Here is a 12,506-nt window from a genome sequence, read left to right on the forward strand (position 1 = left end):
ATTGTCCAAATCCTGATGTGCAAAGCTTCTAGAGACAGACCAAGAAGACTCAAAGCTGGAACTGGGGGCTTCTACAAAGTACTGAACTAAGGGTCTGAATACTTCTATTAATGAAAGATTTCAGTTTTGGATTTTCAGTAAATTTGCAAACCTTTCTAAAAAATGTTTTCACTTTGTCATTATGGATTATTGAGTGCTGATTGATGGACAGAAATGTCAAATGTATCCATTTAAAATTAAGTCTACAACACGGTAAAGAATGCAGAAAGTAGAGGTGTCTGAAGACTTTCTGCATCCCCTGTATCTGCTACGCTGTTAGAAAACTCCATTGGCCTGTGCATGTGGCCAACAGCCAGACTGGTTTGGATCAGCTCAAGGAGTTGGGGAAACTGGGCCAGATGGTGTTGACTTTGAGTCCCCAGTAAGTGTTGTGATGCAGAGCTGGCAGTGTGAATGTGTAGACAAGTAGAAGAGGGGGGCATGAGAAATCAAGTAAGACTGTAACAGTGCCATTGTCGTTGGAGGGTGGCCAAACCAGGGGAAAGCGGTTTGGGCTCTGGAAGAACAAATGGTCCGTTAAGGGTTACCTACCTGCCAATGCTGTCAGGGTGTTGATTCCATTTCTTTGTCTCAAACCCCCCACCTCTTCACCTCCTGGTTGTTACAATGTAAATGAATAACTGCTATGTAAAACTGAAAGATACTAAAAGATGTAAAATTTGGCAGATATAAAATGAATACAGTAATTTTACCACATTATAAGGGAATCAAGTCACTTTTTAAAAAAATGCATTTTAAGTATAGTGAACAAGACAATACTTTTTGCATTAGGAATGCACAAACATTTTATGTAATATGTTTTAACAGTTATTTTCAAACCTTCTTAATCCAGTTCAGGGTTGTAAGCAGGTGTGGCTGCAGCCTATCCTGGTGGTACTAGATCCAAGGCAGGAAAAGTGTCAGTCAATCACAGCTTATGCTCAGCACTCAGGTCAGGGACCAGTAAGGACACGACACACACACACAGATCTGGGAATGTGAGAGGCAAAATTGGAATACTTGAACATGCAGACTCTGCACCTTCAAACCAGCTATCCAATTCACCACTCTGCTGCCTTCCTTAATCAATCTTTCTATCTATCGATAGAGTGACTGGCCATCTTTATTAGGCACACCTCTTCAACTGCTTGTTAACACAAACATCTAATCGGCCAATCACAGGGCAGCAACTTAACATATTTAGGCATGTCGATATTGTCAAGACAACCAGCTGAAGTTCAATCCGAGAATCAGAATGGTGAAGAAAGGGGATTGAAGTGACTTTGAACATGGCATGGTTATTGAGGCCAGACATGGTGATCTGAGTATTTCAGAAACTGCTGATCTACTGGGATTTTCACATGCAACCATCTCTAGAGTTTACAGAGAATGGTCTGAAAAAGGGAAAATATCCAGTTGTCTGGGCGAAAATGCTTTGTTTTAATGTCTGTGTTTGTGTCCAGTCCCTCTGAGCAATCTGATTGGCCGGTTTCACTGTGGTTGCTCAGTTAAAAGCAATCGAGACTGGAATTTCAAGGCAGAAGAAGGATACCGAGGGAAGGTGAAGGAGAAACACTGAGAATCGCCATCAAAGATGGTAAGTAATCATAAGGACTATGAATGATTCTTTCACAGCAGATAATGGTGGCACGTCTAACATTAGTGGTATTCAAAAGGTGGGCAGGAGGTGAGCGAGGCCCCTCAGATTCTTCAGTCGAGAAGCAAGCTTTATGGTAATGTAGTTGAGATGGGAAGCTCCAGGCAACAGAGGCTGAGACACACAAGGACACCAAAGAAAGGTGAGGGAGAGAGGGATGCCAAGGGTACAGAGTAGGTAATGGGGGCTTGTTTACCATTGTGGGTAGTTTAAAGGCTGACAGGAAGCAAGCAATGTGACTTGAAATAACAGAGTCTGAGTAGCCGGCTTTACAGGAAAGAAAAAAAGAAAGGAATTGCCAGCCAAGACACACATTGGTATTGAGGAAAGGTGTAGGAGGAACACTGAGAGTCAAAGATGGGAAGTAATTACAAGAATATGAATGGTGTTTTCACAATGGAAAATGGGGGTCTGTCTAACTGGTAGTTAAAAAACAGACAGGAGGAGAGCGAGGCCACTTGAAATGACAGAGTGTGATAAGCCAGCTTTACCGGAATGCGATCAAGAAAGGAATCGCCAGCCAAGACAGGTTGAGACACGTGAGGAAAGGCGTGGGACGAACGCTGATGGTGCGCGTAAGGCAAAAGACATCACAAATCAAATATTTTAAAATGTACTCTGCTAACTTAGACAGATAACATCGGTGGTGTTATAAATTTGAAATATTTAAAATGCAGATCATTTTCTCCAGTCATTCATCACTCATCAGTACGTTTTCAGTTGCAAAAGGCAAAAATGAATCTGTCAGTTTTCCTACATATAGTGACTGCAGTGAAAATCTCAAAATCAGAAATCATTGTAGGGAAAGTCGTGCACTGCTGGACACATCCGCTTCCTTCATGTTTTGTCTTTTCAGAATGATGGTTGACAAGGACCATTGATGGCAGAACTGGGGGACCACCTGGACACGTTTAGCCTGTTATGATAAGTCAGTAAAATTTAATGTTTTGCTTTATAAAAAGAATCACAAAAACAATGCCATTGCACAACTCATGCCACTGACCCATGAAGAACAGTGGACCTATTTCCTTTTTATCTGTGACATTGTAGTCTCAATGTCAGCACTGCTACAATTTCCATCGGATGGAAGGATTTTGTTGAGGCTGACAGAAGGGTGCCTTGACAGTGCGCCACATGTTGGATGAGAAACGAATGTGAAAAAGTTTTAGTGTCAATTTATGGAAAGGGAAAGGGAACGGAAACTCATCTGTGTTGGTCACCACTATAGTGGGACAGTAGAAATGAAACAGTCGGGAGATCAAATCAACTGAGACGATTGATTCATAAAAAGATTTGATCTTCTGGAACGTTTGATACATCACATCACAGTAAGATCTAGTGGCAGAAAGTAACCAATAAACATTTTGAAGCCAACGTAACCTGTTCTCCAAAAATGTAGTATAAAGTTTGTATCTCTCTCTCTCTCTCTCTCTCTCTCTCTCTCTCTATATATATATATATATATATATAGTAACAAAGGCGCTATATATGCACCCGACCCGACACAGATTGGACATGGGAGGCATGTATAAAACTAAATAAACTTTTTTATTTTCTTCAGCTGGAGGGTACGTCTTCCCCGTGTCCCCCAGCCACAACACAGTCCCAAGCACAAACTCACAAATTAAACCGCACTTTCTTCTGCTGCACCACCACTCCTCCTAGGCAACCTTGTTCTCCTTTGCCCGACTCTGGCTCCCCGACTGTAGGAAGGTGGCCCCTTTCATAGTCACCCGGATGTGCTCCAGGTGCTCGTTGATGTCCTTCCGGCAGCACTTCCTGGTGTGGCGGAAGTGCCGCATGTGCACTCGGGAGCACTCCGGGCATCCCTGAAAGGTCCTTCCTCCACCTTGCCAGGTGTAGTGGAAGTGCAGATCTCCTGGGCTCCACAATGTTCGAAGCGCCCCCTGGCGGTGGCCACGGGCCCCAGTGGGTTTGAGCCTCCTTGCACCGTCCCCGTGGTCCCCTCACTATCCAGGGCAGTTGCCCCCTCGTGGCCCAGGGGACATATAGACCATCTCCCGGTCCTTCCCAGCCTCCTGCCACAATATACAGTGGTGTGAAAAACTGTTTGCCCCCTTCCTGATTTCTTATTCTTTTGCATGTTTGTCACACAAAATGTTTCTGATCATCAAATACATTTAACCATTAGTCAAATATAACACTAGTAAACACAAAATGCAGTTTTTAAATGATGGTTTTTATTATTTAGGGAGAAAAAAAAATCCAAACCTACATGGCCCTGTGTGAAAAAGTAATTGCCCCCTGTTAAAAATCACCTAACTGTGGTGTATCACACCTGAGTTCAATTTCCGTAGCCACCCCCAGGCCTGATTACTGCCACACCTGTTTCAATCAAGAAATCACTTAAATAGGAGCTGCCTGACACAGAGAAGTAGACCAAAAGCACCTCAAAAACTAGACATCATGCCAAGATCCAAAGAAATTCAGGAACAAATGAGAACAGAAGTAATTGAGATCTATCAGTCTGGTAAAGGTTATAAAGCCATTTCTAAAGCTTTGGGACTCCAGCGAACCACAGTGAGAGCCATTATCCACAAATGGCAAAAACATGGAACAGTGGTGAACCTTCCCAGGAGTGGCCAGCTGACCAAAATTACCCCAAGAGCAGAGACGACTCATCCGAGAGGTCACAAAGACCCCAGGACAACGTCTAAAGAACTGCAGGCCTCACTTGCCTCAATTAAGGTCAGTGTTCACGACTCCACCATAAGAAAGAGACTGGGCAAAAACGGCCTGCATGGCAGATTTCCAAGACGCAAACCACTGTTAAGCAAAAGAACATTAGGGCTCGTCTCAATTTTGCTAAGAAACATCTCAATGATTGCCAAGACTTTTGGGAAAATACCTTGTGGACTGATGAGGCAAAAGTTGAACTTTTTGGAAGGCAAATGTCCCGTTACATCTGGCGTAAAAGGAACACAGCATTTCAGAAAAGAACATCATACCAACAGTAAAATATGGTGGTGGTAGTGTGATGGTCTGGGGTTGTTTTGCTGCTTCAGGACCTGGAAGGCTTGCTGTGATAGATGGAACCATGAATTCGACTGTCTACCAAAAAATCCTGAAGGAGAATGTCCGGTCATCTGTTCGTCAACTCAAGCTGAAGCGATCTTGAGTGCTGCAACAGGACAATGACCCAAAACACACCAGCAAATCCACCTCTGAATGGCTGAAGAAAAACAAAATGAAGACTTTGGAGTGGCCTAGTCAAAGTCCTGACCTGAATCCAATTGAGATGCTATGGCATGACCTTAAAAAGGCGGTTCATGCTAGAAAACCGTCAAATAAAGCTGAATTACAACAATTCTGCAAAGATGAGTGGGCCAAAATTCCTCCAGAGCGCTGTAAAAGCCTCATTGCAAGTTATCGCAAACGCTTGATTGCAGTTATTGCTGCTAAGGGTGGCCCAACCAGTTATTAGGTTCATCGGGCAATTACTTTTTCACACAGGGCCATGTAGGTTTGGATTTTTTTTCTCCCTAAATAATAAAAACCATCATTTAAAAACTGCATTTTGTGTTTACTTGTGTTATATTTGACTAATGGTTAAATGTGTTTGATGATCAGAAACATTTTGTGTGACAAACACGCAAAAGAATAAGAAATCAGGAAGGGGGCAAACAGTTTTTCACACCACTGTATATACACTGTATATGTTATATATATATATATACACACAAACACACACACACACATGCTCACCGGCCACTTTATTAGATACACCTTGCTCATGGACCCTGTGATCATCGGGGGTGACTGTGTGAAGAGGGTGCAGACCTATAAATACCTGGAAGTACAGCTGGATGATAAATTGGACTGGACTGCCAATACTGATGCTCTGTGTAAGAAAGGACAGAGCCGACTATACTTTCTTAGAAGGCTGGCGTCCTTCAACATCTGCAATAAGATGCTGCAGATGTTCTATCAGACGGTTGTGGCGAGTGCTCTCTTCTACGCGGTGGTGTGCTGGGGAGGCAGCATTAAGAAGAGGTACGCCTCACACCTGGACAAACTGGTGAGGAAGACAGGCTCTATTGTTGGCATGGAGCTGGACAGTTTGATATCCGTGGCAGAGCGACAGGCGCTCAGCAGGCTCCTATCAATTATGGAGAATCCACTGCATCCACTAAACTGTATTACCTCCAGACAGAGGAGCAACTTCAGCGACAGACTGTTGTCACTGTCCTGCTCCACTGACAGACTGAGAAGATCGTTCCTCCCCCACACTATGCGACTCTTCAATTCCACCTGGGAGGGTAAATGTTAACATTATTCAAAGTTATTGTCTGTTTTTACCTGCATTTTTATTACTCTTTAATTTAATATTGTTCTTGTATCAGTATGCTGCTGCTGGAGTATGTGAATTTCCCCTTGGGATGAATAAAGTATCTATCTATCTATCTATCTATCTATCTATCTATCTATCTATCTATCTATCTATCTATCTATCTATCTATCTATCTTTTGCCTTCAGAACTGTCGTAATTCATGGCAGGGAGTCAACAAGGTGCTGGAAACATTCCTTAGTGATTTCGGTCCATACTGACATGATAGCATCACTCAGTCGCTGAAGATTTGATGTGAATCTCCAGTTCCACCACATCTTAAAGGTGCTTTACTGCAGTGGTCCCCAACCTTTTTGACACCAAGGACTGCTTTTATAGAAGCAAATTTTTCCAGGGACCGGTGAGGGGGGGTTATTCAGGGCGGTTTCGTAGGGCAGTTTTATACACAATTTACATTACGCTTCCATTATTATTAAGTTATAATATCCTAATAGAAATTATACAACTTATCATAATGCAGAATCAGTGGGAGCCCTGAGCTTGTGTTACTGCAACCAGACGATCCCATCTGGGCACGATGGAAGACAGTGACACACGAAGTGTGTTGCTTATGTTCAGTCTATTCCATAATCTCATTTTGGTTGCTGTCACTGCAGAAAACGCTGCCTCACAAAGATAGGATGTTGGAAATGGAAGCAGACTTTTCAGTGCTTTGGTGGCAACCTCAGGATATTCTGCCTGGACTTTAATCCAAAATGTATGGAGATCTGAAGTTGTCTCAAAAATACTTTTAAGGCCACCATCATTTGCAGCCTCAATCAGGCGATCCTCTTCAAGCACAGGAAAAGTTGATTCACCTGGCTTATTCACAAATGGGTCACAAATCCATTACTTCCCATTACGGGGATCTTTTGTGGTTGGGAATAATGTTCAAACTCTATTGAAAGCTGAGACAGGTGATCATGCACCAGCTGAGAGAAAGAAGTCCCTGGCTTGTTATCTTTAACAACCTCTGCTAATGTTTGAAACGTATCAAAAATCCCAATGTTCGCTTGTCGGCCCCAAAAATCACGTTTGGCTTTGAATGCAGCCACTTCATCTGCCAACTTGAACACAGTGGTCATTCTTCCCTGAAGTGACTGATTAAGTTTGTTGAGCAGGCTGAATATGTCACACAAGTAGGCAAGTTTTGTGACCCATTCTGCATCACTAAAATGTGCTGCTAGTGGTGAGTGTCTTTTCTGAAAAAAATCACTGGAACGGCTCTCGTAACCCAAAACCTCTGGTCCACTAGTGATCTTCTTTTAGAAAGCCATCTCAATTCTGTGTATAAGAGAAGACGTGTGTGCTCTGCATCCATCTCTTCACAGAGATGCACTTACAGACATGAGTTTAGGGCATGTACTTTAATGTGGTTGATCATTTTAATCACATCCTGCAAAACGTTGTTAAGTTCAGGTGACATTTTTTGGCTACCCAGCATTTCTCTATGGATGACACAATGCGTAGACTCACATTCAGAAGCAACCTCCTTGACTCGAGTAGTGAAACCAGAAAGCCGTCCAGTCATGGCAGCCACTCCATCTGTGCATATACCAACACAAAGTGACCAATTCAGTTTTCCTGACATGTAGTCATTCAGAGACTTGAATAGCTCTACAGCTGTGGTGTTGGTTGGCAACAAAAGTGCAAATAACATATCCTCATTCACATCCTCCTGAAAAATATATAGCACAAAAACAAGCATTGCTGCCTTGTTGTCAACATCAGTAGATTCACTCATCAGCCTGGGTTGCGTAACACGGTGACTCAATAATCCTTTCTAACAATTGTGCCTCCATATCCATTGCTGTTTCATCAATCCATCTGGTTACGGTGCTCGCTGAAAGAGGAACACCAGCCACCTTTTGAGCTGCAACCTCTCCTAAAAGTTCACGGCAAATGTCCTTAGCAGCAGGCAGGATCAACTCTTCACCAATTGCAAAGGGTTTCTTAGCTTTGGCAATGCGGTCAGCCACTACGAATGAGGCTTTCAGTGCAGACACATTTACTGAAGTGGTGGCCTTCAAAAATTGCTTCTGCTCTTCCAATTCATGTTTTTTTTTTCTTTTGAAAAACTCCAAAGTCTTGTCTTTTAATGCAGAGTGCTTGGTCTCCATGTGGCGAAGCAGTTTTGAGAGTTTTCATGGTTTCGTTGGATAGTCGCTCACCACATACAGTATTATACAAAGCAGGCATGGACAATGCGAATCACCTGTTGCAATGAACCTGTAATTTAAATAGGACTCTTGGTATTTTTTTTTAAATGCAGCTCTCTTTTTATTGGCAGTCTTAGAGTCTTCTGCTGTCTCGTCATCATTGGGTCTTTCCCCCTTTTGAAAGAAGCTTTTCAGTGATGTTTCTGTTTTACTCATTTTTGCCAAGGTGTTTAAAATTGTCACTGCCAAAACTCTCCTCCTTTGCCTTTAAGCACTCCATCTCACAGCTCCACACACGCCGGCTGCTTCCTTCAAGATGGTAGCTGCAGCTGCTAACTGCTGCCTCTCCTGCTGTCACCGCCAACCAGGTACCCCCTCTCCCTACCTCCGGGTATCTTCTGCCTCCGCCCCATGTGCTGCTGCTCCAGTGCCGCCTCAGATTTTCCTCCTCAGGCTCCTCTAGCCTGGCTGTTTACCGAGTCTGCAGGGTGGGTAAAGGTGGGGTGCCCAATAGTGCCTGTATGCCTGTAGTGCAAATAGTATGAGTTCGTATCTCTCTCAGCTTGGTCTATGTCCTCTCTCTGCGCCGCTGCAAAGCCCCGCCAAGTGTCATCAGTGAAGGGGGCAGCTATTTTGCTGTAGCCCTTCACTGAATGAGTCTCCGGCAGTTCTCTCGCAGCCCAGCTGTCAGACGGCTGGCTGTGGACCAGGAGTTAGGGACCCCTGCTCTACTGTATTGACATCTGGTGACTGTGGAGGCCATTTGGGTCCAGTGAACTGATCATCATGTTCAACAAACCAGTTTGAGATGATTTGAGCTTTTAACATGGCTCTATATCCTGCTGGAAGTAGCTATCAGAAGATGGGTACACTGTGGTCATAAAGGGATGGACATAGTCAGCAACAATGCTCATGTAGGCCGTGGCATTTAAACGATGCTCAGTTGATACTAAGGGACCAAATGTGTGCCAAGAAAATATCCCCCACACCATTACACCACCAGCACCAGCCTGAACAGCTGATATAAAGCAGGATGAATCCATGCTTTCATGTCGATGACCCCAAACTCTACGCCTACCATCCAAATCTCACAGCAGAAATCGAGACTCATCAGACCAGACAACATATCTCCAATCTTCTACTGTCCAATTTTGGTGAGCTCATGTGAATTGAAGCCTCAGCTGCCGGTTCTTAGCTGACAGGAGTGGCATCTGGTGTGGTCTCCTTCTGCTGTAGCCCACCTGCTTTAAAGTTCAACATGTTGTGCATTCAGAGATGCTCTTCTGCATATGTCTGTTGTAGCAAGTTGTAATTTGAGTTACTGTTGCCTTTCTATCAGCTTAGACCAGTCTGGCCACTTCTCTTCTGACCTCAGCCATCAACGACGCATTTTTACCGAGACAACTGCCACTCACTGATATTTTACCTTTGTCAGACCATTCTCTGTAAACCCTAGATGGATAGATGGTTGTGTGTTAAAATCCCTGTAGATCAGCAGTTTCTGAAATACTCAGAGCAGCTCGTCTGACACCATTAACCAATGCCACGTTCAAAGTCACTTCATTCCCCTTTCTTCCCTATTGATGCTTGGTTTGAACTTCAGCCGGTTCTCTTGACAATGTTTATATGCTGAAATGCGTTGAGATGCTGCCATGTGATTGGCCAATTAGGTGTTTGTGTTAACATGCAGTTGAGCAGGTGGCCAGTGAGTGTATTATTTTATATTGTAGTTAAAGGAGAAACATGCATCAAAGTACTTTTTTGTTTTTTTCTGAGCCTTCAACACCTGTCAGGTGTCTTCATTGGGGTCAAATGAGCGGACATAAGGGGAGAATGGGGCTTCGTGTGGAAGGACGAGGGTGTCATTGATGGTTTAGTGGCTTCATCTCTGAGCTGGACATAACCAGAATGCAGGCCAATGCATGTGTTACACAACTACAGCTCTTCTGCACTTTTCGGGGTTTCCCCTTGTCCTAACTCGAGCTACGGTCCAATCAAACTTATGCCCTGATGAGTCAATGTGGCTGAACACGACCGATTTTGGATCTTTTATCGTCACAACATTTTGATGGTCCTGGACTTGCACGCCCAGTTTCTTACACGTTTGTCCTACGTATGTGGCAGTGGCCTATGTACAGTTTATCTAAACGTTTAATGTAGCTGCTAAAACACCTAATGAATAAATCAGACAATTACACGCACAATTCTGAGATGACATTAAGAGGCTTACACAAGAGGTCCCTGGACACTGACAGATTAAGAAAACCTGTGTGCTCGCATGCAGCGGGAATCGTTTTCAAGTCATGAGCCATTAAGTATTTTACAAATCATCTCTTCATGGTTGGTTACTGTATGGTGCCCGTTATGGATGTACAGTAAATAAGTAAAAGTTCTTTGTGGAACCTTTGTGTGTTGAGGTCTTCCCCTCCGGTATCGCTCTGGCACCTTCGTTTCTAAGAGTGCAGACTCGCGGGGTCAGAGCCGAACTGCTTATGAACGTCTGCTCCACGCACGGACCTCACGTTCACACGCACCAATGTGCAGATCGGAGTGGAGAGACCGTAAAACACGCGCTCGTCGACACGAATGGAACCTCACAACGTACACCGTTTCCATTAATATTTTCAGAGTCAGTCGCCAATGGAGCATAGGAACATCCAGCCAGCGAAGACCCTGGAGAAAATAAATCAATGGTTGTGGTCCACTGTCATGTATAATACAAAGTCAGGTGAACGCCTCTCAGTTTTACGAAGAGAGTTTCGCAGACGGGCACAGCAGCTCGCCCACTCTCTTTTATTTCCCAGGCGAAGGTTTGAATAATCATAACGAGTGTTGTTAGATGTGATTTTAAAAAACAGCCATATCACGCCCATCTTTTTACTACACCGCCAGATTTCGTGAAATCCGAAGACATCGGTAATTTGAACTAAATACATCAGCACTATCTTCCTCCACGCGGGGTGAGTATGTGAAGCAGGCGGAGATTGCGGGAGGGTTAGCCAGGGCCTCGCCCTTCAATCCCACCCCTAACATTGGCAGCCAGTAATCCCACCCCCGGAGAGCCCTCACGGGCGGCACTGCTTTCCGCCTCGCAGGTTACGAATTGGCTGCATTTGCTGGCTAGAAATCTCCAGGTAGGCTTCTTTTCAAGATAAGCGATATCAAAAAATATGAAATATAAAAGGAGAAGTTAAACGGGTTAAAAACACAGTAGTACGGAAGCGCAGCTACAATGCAGTAAATGTGACGGCGAGACAGCGCAACGCCATCGTCCAGCTGTGCTACCCGCAGCGACGGATCGCCGCACACAGAGCAGGGAAGGAAGGAAGAGCCTATCTTCTGGAAAATGCGATGAATGCAGCGGAGCAGCTGGCATCAAAGAGGGAGTGCCTGGCATTACTGGAGGAATATCTCCCGAAGCCCTGCCCGAAAAGGCGTCTCGCCAGTACGGTCACACAGTCCGGTGAGTAAAGGTGGGCACTGCCGACGTTCGTTTAGGAGACGTGCCAGCGGGGATCAGCACAACTCGCCGGGCTTGGACCACAAGCACGGGGAAGCCGGGAGCGGCAGAAGACAAGAGAAAGAAGAAGCGCCGCACAATAATGAAGCGGCTCCTGCACGAACGACAGACACGGGAAGCGCCATAAAACCAACTTTAAGGCAGTCCAGATTCGGAACTTGTAGCTTTAAAATCTAAAACCTGGAGCAGTCGGTGCTTCTCTGGAAGCTGCCAGCCGTGAAATGCGCCGTTTATGAGAATGAACACAAAGTACTGGAACTGGAGGCACTCATGAACTTTGGGAAAAGCCCGGCGGACCGGACTTCGCGTAAAAGTTAAGAAACTCGTGCTCACCAGTTGCAGCGGTGACGCCTGCAGCATGAAATCCAGTCTCGTAAAGACAGCAAGGGGCGAGGCTGGGCATCCTCGGATTCTGCACATTCGGGGACCCCCTGAGCTTCTGCACAGAGCAGACCTCTTCAAACGAGAAGGGATTCAGTGCTACAAGGAGAAGAAGTACAAGGAAGCCATTGGCAAGTTTCATAGAGCTCTGCTGGAGATAAAGGGGCTGAATAGCCTACAGGGTGGGCCGCCAGCTGAGGGTCTGCCACCCGAGAGACCCCCTGGAGCGAAGACACTGAGAGATGAAGACAGGGAGCTCTTGGAGCACACGAAACTGGAGTGCTATAACAGCCTGGCAGGTAAGCTCTTTAACATGTTGGCTTCTGGGAATACTGGCAGACGACATGTATATGAATATAGTAAAGTAATATAGAGTATTAATTATATATTATATTAAGATT

The 12,506-nt window shown here is 44.7% G+C and overlaps 1 protein-coding gene across 1 annotated transcript in view; it reads left to right on the plus strand.

The window, feature by feature from the left end:
* The first annotated feature begins 10,887 nt into the window (after positions 1 to 10,887).
* Positions 10,888 to 12,506, plus strand: part of LOC120518683 (tetratricopeptide repeat protein 9A) — a 41,182-nt gene continuing 39,563 nt past the window's right edge. Inside the window, exon 1 of the mRNA XM_039741602.1 lies at positions 10,888 to 12,404. Coding sequence (XP_039597536.1) covers positions 12,083 to 12,404 — 322 coding nt within the window. The 5' untranslated portion in view covers positions 10,888 to 12,082. The remainder of the gene's footprint in view (positions 12,405 to 12,506) is intronic.

Source organism: Polypterus senegalus, chromosome 18, assembly GCF_016835505.1.
Source record: "Polypterus senegalus isolate Bchr_013 chromosome 18, ASM1683550v1, whole genome shotgun sequence".
NCBI classification, from domain to species: Eukaryota; Metazoa; Chordata; class Cladistia; order Polypteriformes; family Polypteridae; genus Polypterus; species Polypterus senegalus.